This window comes from Pteropus vampyrus, unplaced genomic scaffold (genome assembly GCF_000151845.1).
Source record: "Pteropus vampyrus isolate Shadow unplaced genomic scaffold, Pvam_2.0 Scaffold285, whole genome shotgun sequence".
Taxonomy (NCBI): Eukaryota; Metazoa; Chordata; class Mammalia; order Chiroptera; family Pteropodidae; genus Pteropus; species Pteropus vampyrus.
In genome coordinates this window covers 2,033,382-2,058,646 of record NW_011889066.1, presented here as the reverse complement: position 1 = coordinate 2,058,646, position 25,265 = coordinate 2,033,382, and the positions used below count along the sequence as shown (strand labels likewise).

At 50.4% G+C, this 25,265-nt stretch overlaps 1 protein-coding gene across 2 annotated transcripts; it reads right to left on the bottom strand.

Moving 5' to 3' along the window:
- Nucleotides 1-1,311: 1,311 nt before the first annotated feature.
- KLF15 (Kruppel like factor 15) lies at nt 1,312-16,103 on the bottom strand. 2 transcript variants are annotated; one of them, XM_011376071.2, is made up of 3 exons: nt 15,913-16,103; nt 10,404-11,504; nt 1,312-2,544 (listed from the first exon to the last, which is right to left on the bottom strand). In XM_011376071.2, the coding sequence occupies exons 2-3, from the start codon at nt 11,477-11,479 to the stop codon at nt 2,376-2,378; spliced, it is 1,245 nt and encodes a 414-aa protein (XP_011374373.1). In that variant the 5' UTR covers nt 11,480-11,504; nt 15,913-16,103; the 3' UTR covers nt 1,312-2,375. The 2 variants fall into 2 exon arrangements, with proteins under 2 accessions (XP_011374373.1, XP_023376705.1); XM_023520937.1 differs by lacking the exon at nt 15,913-16,103 and having other exon boundaries at nt 10,404-14,639.
- Between the last annotated feature and the right edge of the window lie 9,162 nt (nt 16,104-25,265).

Sequence of the window (25,265 nt, the reverse complement as noted above, 5' to 3'; positions counted from 1 at the left end):
ACCCTTCTCTCTCTGCTGTACTGCCCACCCAAGGAAGGCGCATGGCAAGAATGTGAACACACTCATCAGATGAGGAGTCTGGAGCCAGATCTCTCCACCACACACCGCCAGCCTAGTCTTGGCCCAGACATAGGGTCAGCTGGGGCCTGCAGGCTCAGAGTAAATGGGCTGTTGGGGACATCCACTAAGATGATAGGAGTGGTGTCCCAGATTAGTACCCTGCACCATGGATACATGTGCTCACAGTTTCCTGCAAAGAGACTGTCCTGATCTCTAGTGTCCCTCTTATCTAGGCAGCATTGCTTGTTTATGGGCAAAGAGAGGCTATGTTAACGTGCCTAGAAATCAATGCCTAACTTCCCCAGGGCATGTTTGGCCACAGAGGGTACGTCTGGTCAGGGGCAATGGGCAGAGGTTACAAAATCGAATCCTTTACCCAGGACCAGGGCCAGTCTCTGAGGGTATCACTGAGAAATACTTGCCCCAACTTGCATCAGGCTCCTGGAGAGAGGACCACCTCTGGAAGGTCCTCACTTGCCACTTAACATCACAGGAGAACCACAGCCACTGAGTCTGGCCTTCCCTGTCCATAGCCTCTCTTAGCTCTCTGGTCCCCACCACCCTAGCTCCCAGCCTGCCCAAGATGTGCAAGTGCTCTAACTATGCAAGTGCTCAGAGAGATCTCAAGCATCTGGGGAGTTTGGGGAAGCTTTGTCTCCCCAAAGCTCTGAGTAGGAGGGGAGGATGGAGGCGGTGGCCAAACTCCATACACCAGCCCTCCGAGTCTTATCTGTCTGGTCAAGACTCCTAATCCATTCATGATCAGCCATGCAAGTGGGAAGTAACATGTCATTACCTAGGGAAGTCCTGGAGCGGAAATTATCTGATCCTCCCACTCCTACACAGTGCATTCAGTGGCTGCACAATAAATGCTCGATGGACTGCATAGAGGGTAGGAAGTGCAAAGTGTCAAGCAAGTCTCCAACAGTAAATCAGAGTAGTGACCCCTGTAGGCCTGGCCTGGCCCATGGTGGCGTCCCACAGGTAACACTGGCATAGGGGTTGGATTTGAGGTTGTACAGCCAAAAGGAGAGGGAGCTATTTGCCCTCCAGAAAACTGGAATGAGCAAACACCCAGCAGCCAGCCTAAAGTGAGGCTGTGTAGGAAGCCTGTATGTCTGGGCCAGGCGTTTGACCCCAAAAGGGCCTTTGTATCCCTTCAGGTACAAACCGAGGTCCCCTGAGACTCGGCCCCTAGAAATGCCCCTATTTCCTTGCAGAGTGGAGGAAAACAGCACACGAATGTCATAGTTATTGAGTTCTTTTTTCCTTTTATTGGCAAAGTAAATATATTTTTATGAAGGACCAAAGAAAATATACATAATTGTAACATATGTACACCAGCTTTATAGATTTTCAAAATTTCAAATTTACATAAATGCTGATATGTTATTAAAAGATATTTTATGTAGATGTACCTATGTACAGTTTATTTACATACATTCATAGGATGTGAAATAAACCTGTCAAAACAAGCTAGTTCATTTGATATTAATTTCTAGACAAAAAAAGGAATGCATCTCTAAATCAGGATTGGGGGGTTCTATCTGGTTCTTCTACATGCACTGCAGCCTGCTCCCCTCTCCTCCCAAAGGTAACCCTGGAGGCTGAATTTGTCTGGAAACAGGATAAGGGGAGCCACGCTGGATAGAGACAATCCTGGGCAAGCCTACATTTGTCTGCCCACCCTGCACATTTAACTCAAGCACATGCACTGTCAGCAACCCCCCATCACAACCACCACCAAGGGGGGCCTTTTCACCTCAATCTCGAAGCTACCCAGAAGCCAGGTCCTGCACTCCTAGCCACCCTGCCCATACCTTCTGGTAGTCAGGCTGAGCAAGGCATCTTGGACAAAGCTACCCACATGCCACGGTGCAGCCTAGGACTTTTGGCCTATTTCCTTCTTCCCAGCGTGGCTCCCTCTGGGATCTGACATTTCGAAACTGCACATTTCATCTTCCTGGGCAATAAGTGCTGGCACTGGCCCTGGCCCCGGCAGGGAGCCCAGTGGAAGAAGGGCCAGGCCCCCCAGGCCACTGCAGCAGAGGTGGGCACGCAGGAAGGCACGAAGGCGAAGGCGTGAAGGCACAAACGATGGCCTCTAGGTTGGGGGCTGGGTCTCCCCAAGAAAGGCAGTAGGAGGGGGCTCTGGGTTTTGGCCTCCCGGGCCAGCCCCCTTTGTCCTGTACCCACCCCACCCGGGCTTCAGAAGGTGGGATCATGACCTTGTCATGTCCCTCTGAAGGGTGCAAATAAATTATTGCTACAAAATATTGGGGCTATCCGAGGGAGCAGGGTCAGGGTGAGGGGGCTCAGTTGGCAGCTCGTACTGAGCGGCTGCTCCTGGGGAAGCGGTGCACCTTGATGTGCTTGGACAGGTGGTCACTCCGTGCGAACTTCTTCTCGCACACAGGGCACTGGTAGGGCTTCACTCCCGAGTGTGAGCGCCTGTGCCGCGACAGCTCGTCTGAGCGTGAGAACCTACAGGACACTGCGGTCAGCGAGGCTGGCCCTGCCCCCCATCCACCCCGTACCCCCCACCCCACCCTCAGGCCAGCTGCAGATCCCCAGGGCTCCGCCAGCCTGGCAGGGTGGCCCTGCAGTGCTTCACCTATCAAACTGCTTCTGAATCCACTGTCCTGAGTCCCCCTCCTCCATGTCCCCATCACCCCTTCAGGATAGCAAGAATTGCAAATAAAAGGCTCTACTAGCACAGAGGTGGCTGATCTCATGCATCAGGGCCTGAGAGCAACTGGCAAATACTGGGACAGGCTCTCAAGCCTACCAGAGTCCTGACTTACTCTCCATCCCCCATCCCCAAACCCCATAGTGTGCAGTGAGATCATCCTTGTCCTGACTGTGGCTGTGCCTCATGTTCCTGCCTTAGGCCAGAACTTGGGGGGCTTCTGTAGAGGTCTGAACAGAGAAGCCTAACCAGAGGGGAAAACTGAGGCCTGGGAGAGCTATCTCTTTTCTCAGCTCTGCAGGGAGTTCCTGGCTCCTCCTGGCTCCTCCTCCTCTCTCTTGCCTCCATAAAAGCAGAGGCAGGGTCCTCAGATTTGTGCTGCATTCCACTCCCAGACCCTATTTTCCTGAAAGCTGGGCCCCTTAAGATGTCCCCAAACGAAACTGCACCCCTTGGAGGTACTTCCGAGAGTTTAAACAGTTCCCCTGTTACTTCCCTCTCTTGGCCTCAGCCTGCCCAGAGGCAAGTGCTCCCATAGTCCAGAGGCTGCTGGGAAGGAGCAACTGCTAATGAGAGAGGTAAGGACTGAGCTGGACCACAAAGCTCAGACAGCTGACACTGACTTCAGGGATGTGAGGCTCTGTCCACTCCATGACCCTGGTCCTGGCAATGAGACCCCACTCGCTACACATACATGTACTCTTCTCTGTGCTCCACCTACACTGGCCTGTCCTTGGTCCTCCTTGCCAGAGGACATTTGCACATACTGCTCCCTCTATCCAGAATGCTTTCCCTTCCCCCTTCTCCTTGCTCCCTCCCATCCATTCCTTAGAGTCCAGCTCAAATATCACTTCCTCAAGAAAACCCTCCAGGACAGCATCCCATTCTAGGTTCCCACAACACAATGCCCCTACCATTGTTGCTGCAATTTTAAATTTACTTTCAACTTTTTGATGAATGTCAGTCTGGGTGCCACTAGACTGTCAGCTCCATGAGGAAAGACATGTCTGCCTGGTACATGGTAGGTCCCAGTAAGTGCATTTATATGAAAGAGTAGACACAAGGGGCACCCACAAGAGGATACAGAGCTGTCACGGAGACGGTCTCAGTGCATGCATGCACCCACATGTATACACATGCCACAGAGACTCACACATAGATACTCACATGGACACACATACCACATACATGTGCACGCCACGGACATGGGTGCGCTGCGCACATGTGCACACACGTGTGTATGCATGTGCACTCCATTCCACAGTGCATACATGTATGCACATGCACATATCATACACAGGGATGCACATGCACCTACATGAACACACACATGCACACGTGCACACACACAGGAGTATCAGGCCTAAAAGCCCCTGTCCTGAGGCCACACAGCAAGAGGTAGGTAGGGTGGTATCCCCGGAACAGCTGTCCCCAACCCAGTCTATGGGTAGGGGCTGCTGGCCCACCTCTGGCCTGACCACATGGGTGGAGGCCTCAATCCCACAGCCTACCAAGGAGCAGAAGGACACAGTAGAATAAGCTCCGGGGAAAGCTCAGGTGAGCAGCAGGAGGACCCGAGCACACACGGGGAGCCAGGCCGGGGGGACAAACGCTTCAGTCTGGCTCAGTAGCCCTTGGCACCCAGGGCCTTGCCCCCAGAGCATGGTCGGGTTTCTTCCGCCTAACATCACAGAGCGCCAACTGTATCTGGGACAGAACAGTGCTCTCGGCATATTTCTGGAACAGAGGAAGACCAATTTGCTTGTTTACCAGATGAGGAAACCGAGGCTCAGAATGATGAGGGCCTGATCCAGGGTCACTGGCAAGACAGCACAGCTGAGGCCAGAGCAAAGGTCCTGGCACAGTTCCCTGCTATGTCCTGCCCACCCTGGTGACCACAGAGGGCCTGGCTTCATCCACAGAGCCTAGCTGGGTGGTGTATGCCACTGGAGCCCTGTGCCAAGGAGGAAGCGACATCAACACACTCTGGCGGAGCCTGGACTTATGATTTCTGGCCAAGGCCACCTGCCCAGAGCGTTAAGCACACAGCTTCTGAGCAGGTGGGCCTGCCCAAGGCAGGGGCCAGCAGAAAGCTACAGAAAATGCCACTGGCAGTGTCAGAGCCTTCCTGTGCACCAGGCGCTGAGGGCACATACACCTTCTGGGGAGCCAGGATCAGCCCTGTCAGACTAATAATACCACAGCAAGGGCTCAAAAAGGACAATGGGCTTGCGGGAGTCACACAGCCAAAGGACAGCAGGATCTGCTCAAGTCCCCACCCCACCAGGAGCCCTGCACAGTCCTGAGCAAACTCAAGAACCATCCTGGGCCTCAGTTTCCTCACTTATCCAACAAAAACCTTGGGATTTCTGTCCACCTTTCAGAACTTTTCAAAGGGACCCTCTAATCACGGAGACACTAAGGGAGAACCAGGCTTAAGAAGGTGTCTCCACCTATAAGTCCCCTCCCTGCTGCCTCAGGGTCCTGTAGCCTGAGGGGTCCGTCCCTGGGAAGTGAACCCTCAGAAGATTCCTGCTTCACACCCTTACCCACACTGTCCCAAAGGGCAGCTATCAGAGGGGTCTGGGGGCCACATGGGGGTGGGACCAAGTAGCTGAGATGCAGCCTCTGTATCTCAGTAGTGACCTGTGCAAGCCACCAAGTTCTCTGAGGCTCAGTTTCCCCACCTGCAGATAGGGAAATGATAGATCTGCATCAGGAGATTATGAAAGGCAATGAGTGTTTATAGCAGTGCTTGGCACATGGCAATTATCCAATAATTGTGAGCTCTTGTTACCTGCAAGGAGCTTAGCAAAGGGCCTGGTGAGGTCCTGGAGTGTGTGGGTCATTACTCCGATTCATGCTGCTGAGGTGTAGGACAGGGAAACACAGGAGTCCAGGTGACTCTGCTGAGCAGCCTGTAACATCAGTACCACCACTGGCACACACAGCACTTTTGTGAGATGACACCCCTTCCATTAGCCAGAAAGCCATGATTGTAAACAGTCAAGTCTCAAGGACTGCAACAGGAATGGCACCCCCTAGAGTTGTACAGTGCACAACCTGTTCAACCACACTTAGGAGCTCTGCTGACTGCGGGAATGGAGTCAGAGGATGCCTCATTAAGTAGAGATTAGCACTGGCATGGGCCAAGAGAGCAGGCCAGCCCTGGACCACTGGACTTGAATCCTGTCCCTGCCACCTTCTGGCTCTGTGGCCTCAGGCCTGTACCTCCCCTTTTCTGGATCTCCTGTGTCCACTGGGGATGAAAACAGTACCTGCCACCAGGGCTGCTGAAAGTTAATATTCATATTAGCTGTAGCAAGAGGGGATTCTTTCTGGACAGAACGGCCTAGCAATTCTGGAACAGGATGTTCTACTGCAGGGAACAAAGGACGCCTGTGTCTGAGAGTGAAATAAGGAAACTTCTAGGAAGGCAGGCAAACAGCCACTTCCCAGACAGTTAGTTCAGAATAGGGAAAGTCTGGTTTCAGCCCTGCCAAGGGTGCAGGAACCACGTCACAAGAGGGAACACTGGGTTCAGGACCAAGAGCAGAAGAAAGTGGAGGCTGGTTACCTGTACAAGTGACAACATGGGGTTGTGGGGGGTATGGGGAGGGTCATCGTTCATCATACAAAGGTTAACAGGATGGGGCCCAGGACACAGTGCCAGGATCAGAACCAGCCTGGTAGGAGTAAGAGGAAACTGCTCACCAGGGCCAGTAGGAAGAGGAGAAGTGGCCTTGGGAGTGAGGAGCTCCTCACATAGGGAGGCAAGCAAGCATGCACAGGTGCCACCCCAAAGAACGGCTGCAGGTAGAGATCCTCTCAACACCTGAGCAGGCCATCCCCCCACCTCACCCCCACCCCTGTACTGGAGGCTTGCAGAGGGAATTGGAGAGAGAGCCTGAGTTTGGGGGGTAGGGCAGACAGCCCAAGGTAAATTCCTGGTTCTGCCACCTACTAGCTATGTGACCGTGGATAACTTACTTAAATGCTCTGTGCCTCATTTCCTTCTCTGTAAAATGGGGACAACATACTGATGCCTATCTCATGGACTTATTCAGAGCATTACATAAGTTACCAAGTTTGGCACGTTCCGAGCAGTGCCTAGCACACATCAGGAGCTACTATTATCATCCCTGCTGCTATTGTTAGCTCTTTTCCCCTAGGCCATGGCATAACACTTGAAAGAGCCGAGGGCCTTGTGGGGAGGAGAGGATACCCAGCCACTATAATACCAGGCAGACAGGGAGAGAAAATGAGGGGAAAGCCAGCCTGTACCTGCAGGCATCTCCAGGCTAGAAAGGCATGCCTACCAAACTGCTCCCAGGGTCAGGATGGGGCTGAGGTGCTATCTGGCAGTGCATCCAGAGCCATACTTGCTAGTGCTGTCCCTGCAGGCTTTCTGGGCCTCAGTTTTCCCCTCTGCAAAATGCGAACTAGTGCCCACCCGTTCCAAGGCTATTGTAAGACCTCAGTGAGCTAATGCTTGTGATGTCTGAGGAATAAAGCAGGGACCATCATAAGACCAACTATAGCCACCACTAATGGGAAAGCACTGGAGACACAGAGAGGGCACAGAGAGGGCCGAGGCCCGAATGGGAACCTTTCCTGTGGAGGGGAGGTCGGTGAGCAGATTGTGCAGGCAAGTGGACCAGAATGAGAAGTTTGAATAGGAACTGAAGCATACCAAAGTACACATAAAGGCCAGAGTAGCCTGAGGAGGTAATGAGTTCCCGTGGCAGGAGGTATGCAAGCAAGTGTGGGGAATTGTGGAGGAGATTCCAACTCCTAGAACCTTAGAATAGAGCCTAGCATACAGATGACAATGACACCTCGTTGACATCATCATCATTGCTCCTCCGTCCTATTCAGGTCAAGCTGCTCCAAAGCTGGGTCTGTACTCCTGCCCAACTATTGCAAGGGCGCCCTCCACTCTTGACCCTCAGTTGAAGGCCAAAGCTACATTTAAGGAACATGCACATCTTGTGTACATCCCCAGGGGTTCAGGATCTTTGAAGGCCAACTGGGGACTCTCAAATCCTCAGTAGGCACCCTTGGCTCGCAGGGCCTCTGCCATGTGTGACCTCACCAAGGCCGGACTCCATTCTGGAAGACCTTGGGAGAAGCTGGGAATGCCCTTTGAAGCCCTAGGAGTGGCTGGAGACAGGAGTGGCTCCATGGTCAACCCTGTAAGGACCTCACCACGCCAGGTACCCACCATGCCTTTCCCTGCCAAGTGGGTCCTGAGCAAGATGACCAGGGCCAGGGCTTAGACAGTGGCAGAGGTGAATCCCCTACACAAATCCCACTTGTTTCCACACCTCCTGCCATGGGGAACTCATTACCTCCTGATGCCAACATGTCAGAAGCTGAATCTGCCTCCCTAAGACCTACTCTGGGCTGAGGGTCCCATCTGCTCTCTAGGACAGCCCGGAAGAAGCCAGGGCCCCTCCTCCTTGGGAAGTGGGCCAAGTGGGCAGCTTTCACCAAGGACCACATCCTTCTTCTCTGTGGCCCCACCTAGCCCTACCCCAACTGGAGGGACCACTTGCCAACTGTCAGCAGCAGCCAGGGGACAGTGCCCAGGAAGATGAGTTCATCATGAGAGTCGGACTGGTGCTCTGCCAAGCTAGCTGCCCAACCTCTCCCTAGTCCTATCCCCCACCAAGAGGAGAATGCATCCAAGAGGAGTCCCTGTGAGTCTGGGGGTACCTCTGAGATGGGGTACCACCCTTGTGAAGGCTGGGCAGAATATCTTCCTTTCTCAGACTATGACCTTGTATGAGAATGACAATACCGCTGATGAGAAGTGGGTGCTGCTGTTAGGGAGCGGTAGTAAGCAGGTCCTCTACAGATGAGGAAACTGAGGCTTGGGCAGGGGGACCACTCCACGGGCACACAATAAGTTGGAGGCTGACCAGGACTGAGGTTTCTGACTACTGCTACCAGCGGCACCCCAACCAAGGCGTCTCAGTGCCCCTCCCTTCTGCAGCTGAGCACTTGCCTCTAAGGCCCCATGTCTCTAGGCTTCTCCCCACCCCAAACTCTGACCACCCAACACTGCACATATGCTACTATGCCGGGCCTTACAAGCTTCCCTGCAAGTTCACCTTTACCTCAGGGCCCACTTGGCAGACTGCAGCATAAGGCTCAGAGAGGCATGCAACTCAAGTACTGACACCCAGCGTTATGAGGCTGGGGCACAGGCTCTCACAGAGCCATGTGGGTCTGCTGATGGGCACTTTTGGGTCACTGGAGGTAAAGGATGCCCTCACTCAGGAAGAGCCTTCATAACCCAAGATGCTCTTTGGAACAAGTGCCTTCCCTGGCCGGCTCAGCGCTCCATGGAAAGGGGCTGCCAGCATCACATCAAATATTCCAGGCACAGATCCCATCATGGCCAGCCAGGACTCCAGGAGTGGCATCTTCCATCCTCAGACCAACTCTCATGTGCTCTCAAATGAGAGTCTGGTCAAAAAAACCAGAGCTGCAAATGGCCCCATGTGCCACACCAACACAGACGCGCAAGAATGAATAAGGTGCACAGACACATATGGTCATGCAACACATGGATACACATATGAAGAAAGCAAGATGCACATACATGTGCACATACACAGCTACACAGCTGCTTGCAAGATCTGGTTCTGCACAGACAAGCGTGCCATGTCGCTCTCTCACACACTCACACACGTAGCAGCAGCCACAGCAGCAAAGCCTAGGAATGTGCCAGTAGCACAAGCCACCCTCCCAGGCAGGCCAGATATTCCAATGAGGTGGATGTCCTAAACTGGGAAGAGCCCAGCTGTAATGTACGTGAGCATTTGAGCTCCTGGCCAGCTGCTTGCTTTTCAGGAAAAGGTGGACATGCACCCAAGGCCCAGGAGAGGGTGATCCATGGGGGTTCCATCTAGCTGTGCAGCCCTCGGACTGGGTAACCCTGGCAAGAGCCCTGTCCTTTGAGAGTTGGTTTCTCTCCCTGTGCCACACAGAGTAGAGCCTGGAAGGAGTCTTCTACCTTTGGGTTAGCACTCCAGCCAGGTCCTCCCTTGTGGTTGGCCTTTGTAGCTTCTGCAACACACCTCCATTCTCCCAGTGGGGAACAAGGGCCAGGCCCAGCCCACAGACTCAAGAACATCTCTAAGTGAAGCTGGTCCCTCTGATTAGGGAACAGGATTTTCAGGATGTGACTGTTCTGATACAACCCCCTGGGTTCAAATCCCATTTACAAAGTAGTGTGACTTTGGGCAAGTTGCTTAGCCAGTCTGAGCCTCAGTTTGCTCAACAGTAAGATGGGAGTACTTACCCTGTAGGGTACTACAAGGCACAGAGGGAGCAGTGCACACAGTGGCAATCCCATTGGGCACACAGCCCATGCCCCAGCATTCTCAGCTGTCCTTGTTATGACTATGAGAGCCCTTCTGCCCTGCCTCAGGCCCTCGCCCTCAACATAAGCCCCAGCAAGCCTTGCCTGAAGACCAATTGGTTTGGCTTCAGGAATCAGGAGAAACAAGGAAACCTGCCCACCCCTCTCCACTTCCTAATCAGCCTCATCTAACAGTGGAGAACTCAGCCTTGGCCACACATCTAGGGGAGCAGAGATGAATGGGCTGCACTCACCACCCAGCCTGTCACCCGCCATACTGACCTCCAGCCGCAGCCCGGCCAGGTGCAGGCAAAGGGCTTCTCGCCTGTATGCCGTCGCAGGTGGGCCTTGAGATGGCTGCTTTTGGTGTACATCTTGCTGCAGCCAGGGAAAGTACATTTGTGCATTTTGATCAGTTCTGCTGCTGGGTTCTTGGGGAATTTCTGGCCCATGAGGAGGCCAGTGGGGCCAGGCCCCAGGGGTCCTGACCCAATGGGCTTGGCGGCAATGGGCACAGGGGCGATGCGCACAAACTTGGAGGGCAGGTTCAAGTTTGAGGTGGGTACCACCTGGGGCAGGAGCGCAAAGGTCTGCCCTTGGATGTTGACCAGGAGCTGGGCTACCTTTACACTCTCCAGGGTCTGCCCAGGGGAAACAGGCTCTGTGCCTGATTCCTGCTTCACCTGCACAGGCTGGATCTGCAGCAGCAAGGGGATAGGGCCTTCAGATGCAGGTCCCACATCTGGACCCTGGGTGTCACCTGCACTGGCACCACCCGGTAGGGGAGCACAGCGTTCTCGCCCACCAGACCCAGGATGGAGATGGCTTCTGTGTGGCCCAGCTGAGAGCTGGCTGCAGTCCCCCAAGTCCTTGCTGTTGCTCTCTGGGACCTCCTTGACTCCCGGCTCCATGTTCTCCTCCAGAAACTCTTCTATCTCGTCAAGTGTGGGCTGGAAGGGCCTTGGGACATCATTGGCGTCACCCACAGGAAACTCAGGGAAGCAGAAATGCTCCCCTTTCACAGGTGCCGGTGCCCTTCGCCAGGCCTCCCAGGCCATAGGGCCACTGCTGACCCCAGTGCCACTGCTGCTACCACTGCCCAGTGTAGCCTGGGACAGCAGGAAGTCCAAGATGTTGTCTTGGCCCTCAGTGCCTGGGCCACCACTATAGCAGGAGCAGAGGACTTGTGAGTCGGGGCTGGCACAGGAACAGAGGCTGGAGGCATCGCTGTCATCTTCTGAGAGGGGTGAGGGCAGCATGTGGTATGCCTGCCCGCCTGCTAGCCTATCTCCCAGATAACCAACCGGGCACTTCAGTGACGAGAAGTTCTCGTCCACTGGAAGCAAGTGATCCACCATGCTGGCCTGGCTGAGCGGTTGGTAGCTGTGGAAAGGAACAGGGGAGGGCCAATCAGGAGGACAGCACACTTACTTGCCACCTCATGGGCCTGTGCCCCACCACCACAACCTGCCCATGGCCTCCCAATGCCAAATGCCTGGATCCTGCCTCAATCTGTCCCTCAAGAGAACTCTGTCTGCAAGAGTGTTTTCCGAAATTGCACCACCTGTTTGCAAGAGTGCTCTCCAAGCACATTGCACAACCTGGGGCACTTTTGCTTTCAAACAGATTTTCCAGAACAATTCTGGGAAAGAACATGCATGTGCCTGTGAATGATTTGAGTGTGAGTGCGTGTAAGTGAGAAAGTGCATATGTGAGTAAGTTCTCTGCACCTCAGAACAGCCAAGGCTAGGGAACCCTGTCCATTGGAGTCACTGCATTTCTGAGGCGACCTGACCTCAGCTTCATTCCTGTTGAGTCACTGGAGGGGGAAAGAAAAATGGCCATTTGCCCTCTGACCCTTGTGTTGTTAGGGCTTGGGTAAGGTTGCCAGATTAAGCAAATAAAAATAGAGGCTGCCCAGTTAAATGTGAATTTCAGATTTAAAAAATGAACAACTTTTAGCATAAGTATTCTTAAATATTGGATAGAACATGCTTATATTAAAAATTATTTTATCCAAGATTCAAATTTAACTGAACGATCTGTGTTTTAATGGAGCAAGTCTAGTTTGTGGCAAAAAATTAAAGACCCAGTGCGCCTGCCCTGGAAGGCCCTATTTCCCCATCTAAAGGGGGCAGTTATCCACCCTCCAGCTCTCAGACCCCTCTGGGCTTGACTGCCTCCTCTGTGAACGGGGGAGGCAGGACAGGCCTGAACAAATGGACACTTTACTGAGGCTCTACCACTGGGTGGAGAAGGCCCTGCCCACGGGGAGAACTCAGGAGAACAGAGGTGGACCCAGAACCCACATTGCTGTCATAGTTCTTACCTCATGTGACTTCACAACCGCCTAGTGAGGGGGTAGAGAAGGCCCCCTTGGCCTGCACCCATGGAGCACTCGCCACCTCGAGATGGCCCAGCTAACTCCAGTCTCCCCACTAGACCATGCTCTCCATGAGGGCAGGCTGGGCTGTAGGGTGTCCACTGTGTCCCCAGTTCTCAGTGTGGCAGTTGGTACCCAGGAGGGACTCAGAGAATGTTAACCGAGAGGGGAAAGCTGTGTCCTCTGAAGGCCATGCTAAGTCCAGTGTCCAAAGAGAGTCAACAGTGTCAGGCTGTGACAGGGCTACCTCTGTGGACCTTTGTCCCCACCCAGTGACCACGGCTGGGTGTTTACTGAGGTTGGGGAGGGGTATGTTCTGCACCTGAAGCCAGAGATTCTCTGCTGTCTGGCATCACCTCTGCACCTGCCCCAGTGCTCTGTCTCCAGGACCAATCCTGGGCGTGCCGCCCAGCACTGCCCTACGGGCAGAGACCTCCCAAGGCCAGGATCATCATCATCAGCTTTGCCCTTGGGCAACTCCTGGTTCTCCCCCAAATCTCAGTTTCTCCAACTGTTCCATGCCTCCAGTGGCCCCAGGACCTTTGACCTCAGTTCCCCACTCATCTGGGAAGCTTCACAGAGCTCCAGGAAACAAGGCAAGGTGAATGCCCTTGGGAAGTCTACACGCCCCCAGTGCAGTTTTGCCAGAACATTTCGCTTTTAAATAGTCAGCTATGGACTTAAAACTAGGATTTTTTAAATACACACTATTCATCAAATCGGGTTCTAGAAGGAATGAAAGTGCCAGATAATGTAAAGGGCAATGAGGCTGGGCAGAGCCCACACTTGGTCCAAAGCCTCCTCCACCCCTGTCACTGGCCCTCTGAGCAGTGGGCTCTGCTCCTGCAACTGCAATTTATCTGCTGGATGACCCCAAGCAGGGAGCACAATGTCTTTATGTCTGTCTTGGTCTGTTGAATGCGGATGCTGCTAAGAGTGCCTAGTTCCTAGGTTTTAAGAGTCTAATGAGCTAACACATGCTGAACACTTATTACAGGGCTGGCACGCACGCAAGCGCTGGTCAGTACCAGCCATTAGGATTAGCCTACAAATAGAGGAATAAGTGGTCTTTCTGCCTCTCTGCTGTGATGCTAAGGAACCCAGGAAAAGGCCATGACTGGTGGTAAGGGGCAGATCGGGTCATATTCCTATCCACTTAAAAGTCTTCCCTGCAATGTGATCACCAACTGAATATTCCATGATATCAAGGAATTACTGTTAAAATTTTTAAGTGTGATGATGGTATTATGGTTGGGACAGTCTTTTTAAAGGAGGCCTTCCTTTTCCAGCTATAAACTGAGATATTCACAGAAGAAATGATATAAAAAAGGAGTGATGGAAATAAGTACAGTAGGGTGGGGTGAGAAGAAACCTCCTATAGTTTCCCAATGAAATGTGACCCAGCCTCCTCCCAGTATCCAGCACCTGGGTCCTACCCATCTCTCCCAGACCTTCGTCTGCTCCATTCTGCACTAGCTGTGCACCAAGCTCACCAGCTTCATGGGCCTCAAGCCACTACCCTGGCTAGTCTCTCTCCATGGATCCCTCTTCCCTTCACCAGCCCCACTCCACCTGGGAGTACTATATTTATATCTCAGCTCAGAAGTCACTGCTCTCCCCCAGAGAGGGGGGTGGGGGGCTTCCCCTGACGGCCCTCCATTATATCATCCTACAGTATAATCTTCCTAGCAGCTGCCACTGAGGGGGTAGGGAGGTGGGGAGAGACTCAGTTATGTGTTTATGTATTTTATTTTCTGTCTACCTCCTCACCAAAATATAAGCTGTTCTGACTGTTAGGTCCACCTCTATATCCAAGTCTAAAACAGAACCCTGTAGAATTTGCTGATGGTGTGGGTGAAAGGTGCTGCCGTGGAAATCTAAAAAGGGAGTAAGGGAGTGAGGGATGGAATGAGACCTAGAAGAGAATCACCAGGGTCAGGCATCAAGGTCTTAATGTAGGGCTGAGTGGCCTAGGCTGGACGCCGAGGCACTGAGAACCTAAAAGGAGCACTGGCATTAGAGAGAGAACACATCAGGGCAGGAGCCGGCTCTGGCCCCTAAAACACAGCAGCACGTGGCACGGCCAGGGGCGCAGCCTGCATGCAGGGGGAGGGGACGCGCTGTTCTGGGCTCCGTCCCCCGGCAGGCGACCAGACTCCGCCCCGCCTCCACCACCCCCCCCCCGGCCGGCCTGCTGTTTATCCTCCCGGGGACACAACGGCTGCAGGAACAACATGTAATTGATAACAAGCCCAGCTCCGGCCAAGGGTTTGCCATTGGGTCAGCGTGCAAATCACGGGGGTGGCGGGCGCCCTTCAAAATAAGAGTCTCTGCTACCCGTGCCTCCAGCAGACTCAAAAGTGGCCAAGACCCGGCGTCATGACACCTGTAGGGAGGCCGGGGAGCCCCACGAACCACCTGGTCCTTTGGGGGGGGGTATCCGAGGGGCTCAGGTGTTTGGTGATTTTTGTCACACATATCCCCCTCCCCCCAAAGACTGGGCGAGAAAACGGCTCCTCTGTGCTCTCCCCTCAAGAAGAGGAAGAGGTTCCATAGGGAACGTTACATTGGAGAGGGAAGAAGGAACCCGCCTCTCCCCTGTGCCACCTCCCCTCACTACCCCCCCCCCCCCCCCCCCCCTCCCCGCATACCGCCGACAACCCTCGGTCATCGCTCTGCTAATGATCAGTCGAACCGGCCAGGGGACTCTGAGTGGGGAATCGGAGTGAGACGTGTGAACGGTGTGGGTGTGCGCGAAGGGGTGTGAGTTCGTTTCGTGTGACTGCGTGTGAGGGGCGTGATGCGCGGCGGCCAGTGTGGTTGTGCTGGAAGGTGTCCGCGACGTACTCGCGTGTGGAGCCGGTGTACGTGCCCACGCGCGTGTGAGGACTGCATGGGAAAAGAAGGCGTGGGCAGCCCCACCATGCCTTCGGTTCTTGCCTCCTCCACCCGAGGAATGCTGACCGACAGTAACCCCTCCACCATAGGCCCTTCTGTTCCCGGCCTCCCTGGCCCCGGCCCGCGGGTCTGTCTCCCGACCCGCTCCTCTTGCCAGGCCCCGCTGAGTGCCCACCATATGGAAGGGCAGGCCTGTAAGGCACGCAGGGACACACGGGGCCAGGCGTCCAGGAGGCGGCCCGGACCTACACGGGGAAAGTGCCGGTGGGCAAATGGGGGGGGGTCACTTTCCCACGGGTTTGGCCGACCGCCCCTGCTCCGCTTGGCGTCTCACCCCGCTCCTCCGACATTTCCTCGGACACTTGCTCAGAGCCTGGGACAGCCGCGCGGGCGCCCGGCCACACGCCCAGAAGGCAGCCAGCGCCAACCCCCCACCCCGGTCCCGGCCAGTTCACTGGGTGCCCGCGGCCGCGTCCACGCGGCAGTCCGGCCTCGCTGCGTCTCTCCCACCTGAACTTGGCGCACGCCCGGCCCGCGGCCAGGCACCGGCGGTCCTGAGGCCCAGCGGGCTAGGCTGGGAAGAGCGGCCTGGCTCCCGGTCCGGCGGCGGCCGCGGGCCGAGCCGCGGGTGCTGCGCTCGCTCACTCGCCCGCTGGCCTGCGGGTCGCTGCGGCGGAGCAATCGCCCGCCTCGGCTAGCTGGGCTCTGGCTCCCGGCGGCTCACGTGATGCCTCCGGCGCAGGCGAAGGCTCGCAGGAGGCTCGGCCCCGGTCGCGCGCCCCATTGGTCCGCGCCGCGCGTCATGCGCCCCGCTCCTCCCTCGGCCCCGCCCCCGGCTGCAAGGGTCTCAGTGCCGCCGGCGCCTCCGGGTTTCTAAGCCACAGGCTCCGCACGCCCCGCAGGGGTCCCCAGCCACCTCCCAGCTTCCCCCACCCATAGCCTTGGAGTCACAGCGTACGCGGGGTTCTGCGTCTAAAGCTCGGTCCCCAGTTGCGAAGGTGAGACAAGCCTCGGGACCTAAGAAAAGCCCTGAGGTCGCCGGAAATGCGGTTCACGCGGAGGCGTGGGGCAGCCCTGGCCAGGTCTGCCCTCCATCCCCACTCCCACCTGCAGCCTGGTACCGGCCGCTGCATCTCCCGGTTGGGTGCCAGATAAAGTAGGGGGCTTGCCTTGGGAAGCGTATTTTTGTAGAAATATGGTACGGTCTTATAGCTGAGCAATCACAGTTACCCTCGGGAAAGTGCGCGCTTGCAGCCCTACCGACAGGGCTGTCTAGGAGGTTTGAGGTTTGCTGACACCCTGCCCCAAATCAATGACACCCCGGTTCGGGCACTTTCCTGAGGACTGAGTAGTGCCTCACAGTCTACAAAGGCGTTCACAGACTGCTGTAGTCTGCAGCAGTCCCAGGAAGCCTTCGCATTCCACTCAGGTAGAACGAAGCTCGGTGATTTGCCCAAGAGAAACACGTGAGCTGAGAGTGCCTGGCACACTGCTATGCCCTTTAACCCACACTACTGTTGGATCCTCACTCAACCATTTTACAAATGAATAAACAGACCCTGAGGGACCATTGGGTCCTCCTGGGGTCACACTACGGGTAAGGAGAGAAGAGGGGGCGATGAGGCGGGGAGGACATCTTCCAGACGGCCTGGGAAAACGTAGATAGAGAGCTCCTTCTATTGAGCTTACATCCTTTCCCCCACAGGCCTGGGAGGTAGAGCCTTTCCCTTGCTCCTCTCTGAGGACACTGCTAGAGCTGGAACTGGTAGCTAGGATTCTCTGGAATGCTGTGGGTATGGGCTCCTAAATCCATGCCGGTGCTCATCCCCTGGATCCTAGGGCCCTCCCTGTACACCTAGTCAGTGCCAGGAATGCAGCTCCTGCGGACACCAGGAACCAAATCCCGGCTTGACCTGAGGGTTTAGAGGAGACTCATGCTGAGGACGAGGATGGTGATGAAGGCTCTGCACTGTCTGAACCCTTATTGCAGCCTGGCCGGCATTGACAAAACAGGTGGAATTCACCTGTTTTTACAGAAGAAGAGACAAAGGTCTGGAGGGTTCAGTAACTCATTGTCTTATCTCTGTGCAGATGAGAGCTGGGCACATCCTTAGCACTTCTCCCTCTGCCCTACCTACCATTGGTCCTTCGCTCCTCACATATTCTAGCCCAATGTTCCCTGAGTAAAAAGCCACATTGAAACATCAGGAGCTTGGAAACAAAGATGCATCCATAGCAGCTTTAACACACAAGGAAGCTTCCGCATATGGCTAGTCAGAAACTGAGGAACAGAGAAAGATAAACACTAAATGTGGCATCTAAAAAAAAAAAAAACAAAAACCAACAACAACAAAAAACCACACAGCAAACAAACTCATAGAAAAAGAGATCAGATTTGTGGCTACCAGAAGTGGGGGATGGGGGAGGGGGAATTGGAGTAAGGTGGTCAAAAAGTACAAACATCCTGTTATTGGATACATAAGTACTAAGGATATAATGTATAACAGGATGTCTACAGCTAAATAACTGCTGTATGGAATATAGGAAAGCTGTTAAATCCTAAGTTGTTATCACAAGGAAACAATTTTTTTTTTTTTGCTTTTTATTGTATCTATATGAGATGATGGATGCTAACTAAACTTACTGAGGTAATTATTTCACAATATACATAAGTCAAACAATTGTATATCTTAAACTTATAGAATGATGTATGTAAATCATATCTCAATAAAACTGAGGGAAAAAAATGAAGAATAGCCAAGACGCTCCTGTTACAGAGTCAGATCATGTCCTTTCTTGATTCAAAACATTCCGGTGGCTCCCACCTGACTACAACCTGTAATGCCCTACAGGATCTGGCCCCCATTACTTCTCTGACCTTATCCTTTCCTCTCCTCCCCCTTGCTCACATTATTCCAGCCTCACTGGCCACCTTGTGATTCCTTCAACACACCAGGTACGCAATCCCACCTCAGGGCCTTTGGACTCATTGTTCCTGCTGCCCTCTGAGGATCCTAACAGACCTGTATAATCTCTTCCCCCACATATTACATGGCTCTATCACCTCCTTCAGGGTTTTATTTTATAGTTACTATTAAAATTTATGACAGAGACCTTATCCTGGAGAGCAGTCAAGAGGGGCTGTGAGAGGAGCTATCACACCTATGTCATCGTGAGAGCCCTACAGGAAGAACTCTATATTTATAACAGAGCTCTGTGGTTGTAACAGCCCCTCCCCTTACCTTTCTAATCCCTTCTGTAAAGTACTTCCTCCATCTTTGTACACATGGCTCATCATGTCTGCATGTACCCGATTGCAATCCTTTCTTTTTCCTGAATAAATCCTTTTAGTGACGGAATACCTAGTCAACTTTTGTTTCATGGTCAACATTTTTGAGGCCCCTCTGGTATCCAGAGAAGTAACCCCGACAGCTTTAGGGCAGGCGAGCAACCAGCGGCTGGTACACCACAGAGTACACTGTGGGCTCACTGCTCTCTGGCTTGGAGGCTTAGGCTCGTTCTTCTGGAACCCAGCTATTGATTTTGCATTCTGAAGCTCTCCGGGCTTTGTTCTGGAACTATTTAGGGGACTTTTTGTTGTTGCTGTTGTTGTTAAAGGACCTTGCTTGTTTGTTTGTGTGTTTGTGAGCTCAGCTGACACTTTGGCCTGACTACCCCAAGGCACTAGGCTACTTCACCTAGCTGCACTAGCTTCCTGACAGATTGTATCTGGAACCGGGTTATTTCCATGAAAACTGAGGCTAGGCTTTGGTCTGATTCTGGAACCAGACTGCTCCATTGGAAGCTGTGTCTCATCAGCCTTTGACTTTTCTTTCTTGAGATCTGGCTATCCTACTGGAACTGGCTTTTTAACTTTGGCCTGACCCCTCTGTGAACAGGCTGTTCTAGAATGAGACTGACTGGTATCTAACCTGCAGGTTGCTCAAGCTATTTAGGCCGTTTTGGGCCCTCGCTCTAGAGAAAATTCTCTAAAAAATGGGATCTCAGTTATCTAAATATTTCAAGACTGTCCCTCCTTCAGGGACTCCAGTTGAAATCATGTTTAAAAGCCACAGTCACTCTTCATGTGCATATTTAACTAAATGGGCAGATCCGATTGACAGTAATTCAGAATATCAACGGCCACCATGGGGAACTTTTGAAATTCCCAATCTTACTTTTCTTAAAATCTAATTGGACAATATTAGTACTGAAACTGGCAAAGAGGAATAGAATGCCTATTTTGAGTGGTATTTTGAGGCTCCCAAATGGTACTAAGAATCTGAAGTTGCCTCTTCGCAAAATAAAGTTTTAGAATTAACTGAGGCTACTGAACTTTTAAAGAGAGAAAAGATGGCTTGTGAAGCTTCGTTATCTTCACCTCCAGTGCTGTCTTACCTTTCCCCCTCAACTTTGTTTTAATCTCAGAAGCCACATGGCTTTCCACTATCTGGCTTCCTTGCCTCATCTTTGGTGCCATCTTCCTCTGAACTTTCACTTCCTTCTCCTCCGAACGTATCAGTAACTGTCCCTTTAAAGTTAAGCCCTCTGAGGATCCTAACAGACCTCAAGTTTTATATATCTCCCCTGGACTAAAGCTGAATTATAAACCATACTTAAAGAATTCTCTAAGGTAACTGAGGATCCTCACACATTTGCTGCCGAGTTTGATATACTTATTCAGACCTATCAGCCTGGGCTTTCTGATTTATAGCAGCTAATTTATATGCTAGTTGGTGAAGGCCAGCCACGACATTGGTAGAGAATTACCCAACGAGAACATCCCAGGAGGGATTTAGACAAACCTCTAATTTTTGGAAAGAAGCTAGAGGACTTCTCGAGAACTTCCCTGAGCAATTACAGAAGCTTTTCCAAAGCCTGTTGATTGGAGTGAAATTCAGACTTGCTCACAAAAGTCTGAGAAATCTGTTCACGACTATTATAATTGACTTCAGGTTGTGTGTTAGGAAAATTCTGGTCTTCTTTCAGATTCGATTACACCGAAGTAACCTTCAATAAACCTTTGTTGATTAATGGACTGAACCAAGCTCTTTACCTTTTAGTTAAAAGGACCAGGATGAAATGGGAAACCATGTCCACCCCAGATTTGGTTAATTTGGCCAATCAGCTTGCTTGTGCTCTACACGAGCTGCTTAGAAGATTGGCAGGATATTGAATTTCCAGCCCTGACAAATGAAGGTCCCTCCCTATACAAAATCAAATGTCTCTTAGCTTCTGCTATCATTGCAAAGAGCAAGAACATTAAGAAAGGGAGTGTCACAAATTTCAGCACTTCAGGCACCCCTCAGCCTTTTCACCAGCCTTCCCGAGGTCTCCTAATCCCCAATGACAGGCTCCATGGAACTACAGGGGCTTTTCCCAATTCGTCCCTCTTAATTAGTTTGGAGAAATTTTTCTTCAAATTGGTGTTGACTCTCTCAATGTCCTTATGACACTAGCACCTGCCGTGGAGTACTAAAACAGTTCAAATAGTATGGATTTCAAATAAACCTCAGCAGGTTCCTGTCTTTGAACCTATCCTTTTTTGCTTAGGCCCTTTGAGAGATTTTCACCTTTTTCTCCTTAGTTCCTCTGACTTGTTCATTTATTAGGCCAAGACTTCCTAGAGAAGTATCATTGCAGAATTTCTTTCTCCCAAAAGGGGAAAATAATCCTACAATTTAACAGTACCTATCGAAATAACAGATTAGGTGAACTAAATAACCTTTCAACATCTTTTATTTATTTTATCTTTGATAGCACTGTAGCTGAATTCTGGGGGCATTGATCAATTGTCTCTACAGGATCAACTGTCATCCTTCATGGGCAAAATCTTCAACTGACACAGGTAGAATCCACAGTGCACCTCCTATCAAGATTCAAATAGATCCTTCAAAACCCTTTCCCAGAATTTATCAATACCCCATAAGTAAAGAGGCTCTTAAAAGTATAAAGGCCATAATAGAAGATTACACAATTCAGGACCTTCAATACTGTAATACTTCCATTTTTACCTGAGAGAAAGCCAAAGGAAAAAGGGTGGAGGTTTTTCCAGGACCTTCAAACAATAAACTACATTGTTATCCCTCAACACCCTGTTGTTTCTAACACTCATACACTACTAACATCCATTTCAACTGGAAGTAAATTCTCGACTGTAATGGATTTATGCCTTGCATTCTTTAGCATTCCAGTTGATGAAGCTGGCCAATACCTTTTGCCTTCACTTGGGAAGTAGAACAATTTACCTAGACAGTAATGTCTCAGGGTTTTACAAAGAGCTCTTCTTATTTCTCACAAATCCTCAAGGCTGATTTGGATGATATAAACTTCCCTAAAGATTCTACTTTGTTAAAATATGTGGAAGACTTGCTTCTTCACTCTTTCTCCAAGGTTTCCTCAAAGGAAGACAGCATCTACCTATTAGAATTTTTGGCTTTCCAAGGGCATAAGGTCTCTAAAGAAATATTGCAGTTTGTCTAAACTCGAGTTTGATATTTGGTACATCTGATATTGGAACAAGCATCGCATCTGGATCCAGATAGGCTTCAAGGTGTCCTAAGTTTCCCAAGGCCCAAAACTAAGCATCAACTTGAAAGCTTTCTTGGACTAGTCGACTGTTGCTGAACTTGGATCCCAAATCTCTCTCTTTTGAAAAACCTCTGTATATTTTACTAAAGAATGACAGTCCTGATCCAATTTTATGAAGAGGAGGAGGAGGAGGAGAGAGAGAGAAAGAGACAGACAGAGAGAGAGAGAGAGAGAGAGAGAGAGAATATACCATTGGAGTATTCACCCCAAAACATGGGGACTACCTTAGACCCTGAGGGTATTATGGTCAGCAGCTGGACCTTGTGGCATGGGGATACCCCCTCCCTTGCCTTCGAGCTATTATTGTCACTGTCCTTTTGGTTAAGGCCACAGAGGAAATTGTTGTGGGATTCTCTTTAACCATGTTTGTACCCCATGCAGTAGAAGCCCTCCTGAATTCTCATCACACCCAGAATCTGCAGTTAGTTGCCTGGTTTCCTGTAAAGTCTTTTTGTTAACTGCTGCTCACATCATTCTTTCATGTCGTAATAACCTTAATCCAGCTGCTCTTCTCTCTGATTCTGACAAAGACCCTCAAGACTGCTTGACAATGACAGATCACCTCCTGACCCCTCGTGATGAACTGCAGGATACTCCTCTGGGTAAAGCTTATTTCTCATATTTAAAAAATGGTTCATATTTAAAAAATGAAAATGGAAAGCACTGTGCTGGTTATGCTGTTGTAACCTCTTTTGAAGTCATGGAGGCAGCATCTTTATCTTGGCTACCTTAGCCCAGCAGGCTGAATTATATGCTCTCACTCGGGCTTGTATTTTAGCCAAGGGAAAAACTGCCAACATTTCTAGTGACAGAAGGTATACCTTTGTTTTAGCTCATGACTTTGGAATATTGTAGAAACAATATGGCTTTCCTTCCAGTGGAAATAAAATTTTAAATGGCCAGTATGTTCAGGAATTATCGAATGCTATACTTCTATTGCTTTAGCTATTGTTAAGACCCTGGACTATTCTAAACTTGACTCTCTGGAAGCTAAGAGAAATCACCTCGCTGACCCTTCAGTAAGAAACGCTGCCTTTAAAGGAACCAGCAGCAGTCAAACCTCCGTTATGGTCCAAAGAGATATTTCTCTAGCATAAAACTTAGAAAAAATGGCCAGGGAAGCCCAACATGTTGGCTTCAGAAAAACAAAAACAAGATCGGAAATCCAACAATTGTTTTGACAAAAAGAGAAATCTCTGGTTCAGACCAAATAATAACCCAGTCCTACCTGAGACTCTAAAGTATTTACTCCTAACTACTGTACGTGCATTAAACCATTGGCCCACTGACAAAATGATAGCATTCATGATTCAGTATTGATGGGGAAATGTTAAAAAGGCCATGAAAAGCACCTACCTCACTTGTTCCACTTGTCCAAAATACAACCTAGGGAAGACTGTTCACACTGGTCCTGGATCTTTTAAATTGCCTAATAGACCATTTGAGTCTTGACAAACATATTTCATACAGCTCTCTCTGTCTCATAAATATACATATGTCTTAGTCACGATCTGTATGTTTTCTCGCTGAACCGAAGCTTTCCTTTGTAGACAGGCTACTCCCTCTTCTGTGGCTAAAATCCTGTTAGAAAAGATTATCCCTCCCTGAAGAGCCCTCCTCAAACTCCATAGTAATGAAGGACCCCATTTTACTGGTCAGGTGCTTTGGCAAGTCTGTGCTGTTTGGTCAGTTTTACAACATTTTTACTGCATTTATGACCCTCAATTCTCAGGTTTAGTTGAATGTACTAACTGCATTTTTAGGATTCAAATGGCAAAATTTATAGAGATCCTCCAAATACCTTGGCCAAAAGCTTGCCATTGATCCTTTTAAGTCTCAAATCCACCTCTTTTGGGTGGAAAAGATGCTAAAAAAAAAAAAAAATTTTCCTCCAGCCTCACTGGAAGAGTCCCTATCAAGTACTGTCAAGTTGTAATCCCTGTGCTGCTAAACTCTTAGATACGTGTGTCACATTTATTTATTTGTTTTAATTTTTTATTATGGTGACATTGGTTAATGAAATCCAGTAAGTTTCATGTGCACAATTCAAAAGCAAGTCGTGTATATTTTGCATTGTATGTTCACCGCCCATAGTAAGATTACATGTCACATTTAAAGAAGGTACTAAATCCTCATTGGAGCTAAACACAGTCCAGTGACCTGAAATTAAAACTGGCAAACATTGAAGCAGGCAGCCTCTAAAGGAGACAGCTTTCCCAAAACAAACAGACCAGGTCTATACAACTCTTTTCCTTTCTGTTGCTTCTTATTTTATTTCTCTCTCTTTCTTGGAAGGAAAATACCCTTGTTTACATCTCCCATTCTAATGTGAAAGGGGAAACTTTTCCAGTTATTGGATCTGACATTGAGAACTTTGATCTGTCCAAGACAATAATGACTTTTATTTCATTACCTATAGGTTTGAGCTCCTGGTATAGAATCGCCATCTAGACTCTTTATTATGTTGTTTTATATTTCATATTGTAATCTTGTTATTAAGCTCTGCACCTGTTGCTCATGAACCCTGGATATGACCTGTTTTCAGTTCATGCACCTTTCCTCTGACATGAGACATGACATTCAGAAGAGATCCTTTTGGACATCTAGGGCCGAAAGTCTGCTGAAATTGGAAGACCTGACTATTGATCAGCAATGCTTTCAGAAGAAGATCTTGGTCAAAAAGGGGAAAGTGATAAAATTATGACAGAGACCTTAACCTGGAGAGTAGTTAGGAGGGGCTGTGGGAGGAGCTATCACACCTATGTCATCATGAGAGCCCTACAGGAAGAACTCTATGTTTACAACAGAGCTCTATGGTTGTAACAGCCCTTCCCCTCATCTTCCTCATCTCCTCTATAAAATATTTCCTCCATCTTTGTCATGTCTGCATGTACCACATTGCAATCCCTTCCGTTTCCCTAAAAACTCCGTTTGGTGGCAGAATACTTAATTGACTTGTTTCACAGTGAACATTACCTTCTCAGGAGCCCTGCCTTAACCACCCAATCTAAAACTTTAACACTCTCATGAGCATTTCCTATTTCCTGTCCTGTTTAACCTTCCTTCTTGGTGCTTATCCCCTACTAATGTGTTATGTTTTTTACATTTTATTTTTATTTGCTTTTTGTCTCCTGCAATAGAATGTAAGCTCCACCAAAGCAGTGATTTCTGTCCAGTCGTTCACTTGTCTTTATCACCAATTGAGTAAGTGCTCAATTGTTGAACTAATTTCTGAAAGCAAAGAGGGTCCACTTGAGAGAAATTAAATAGAG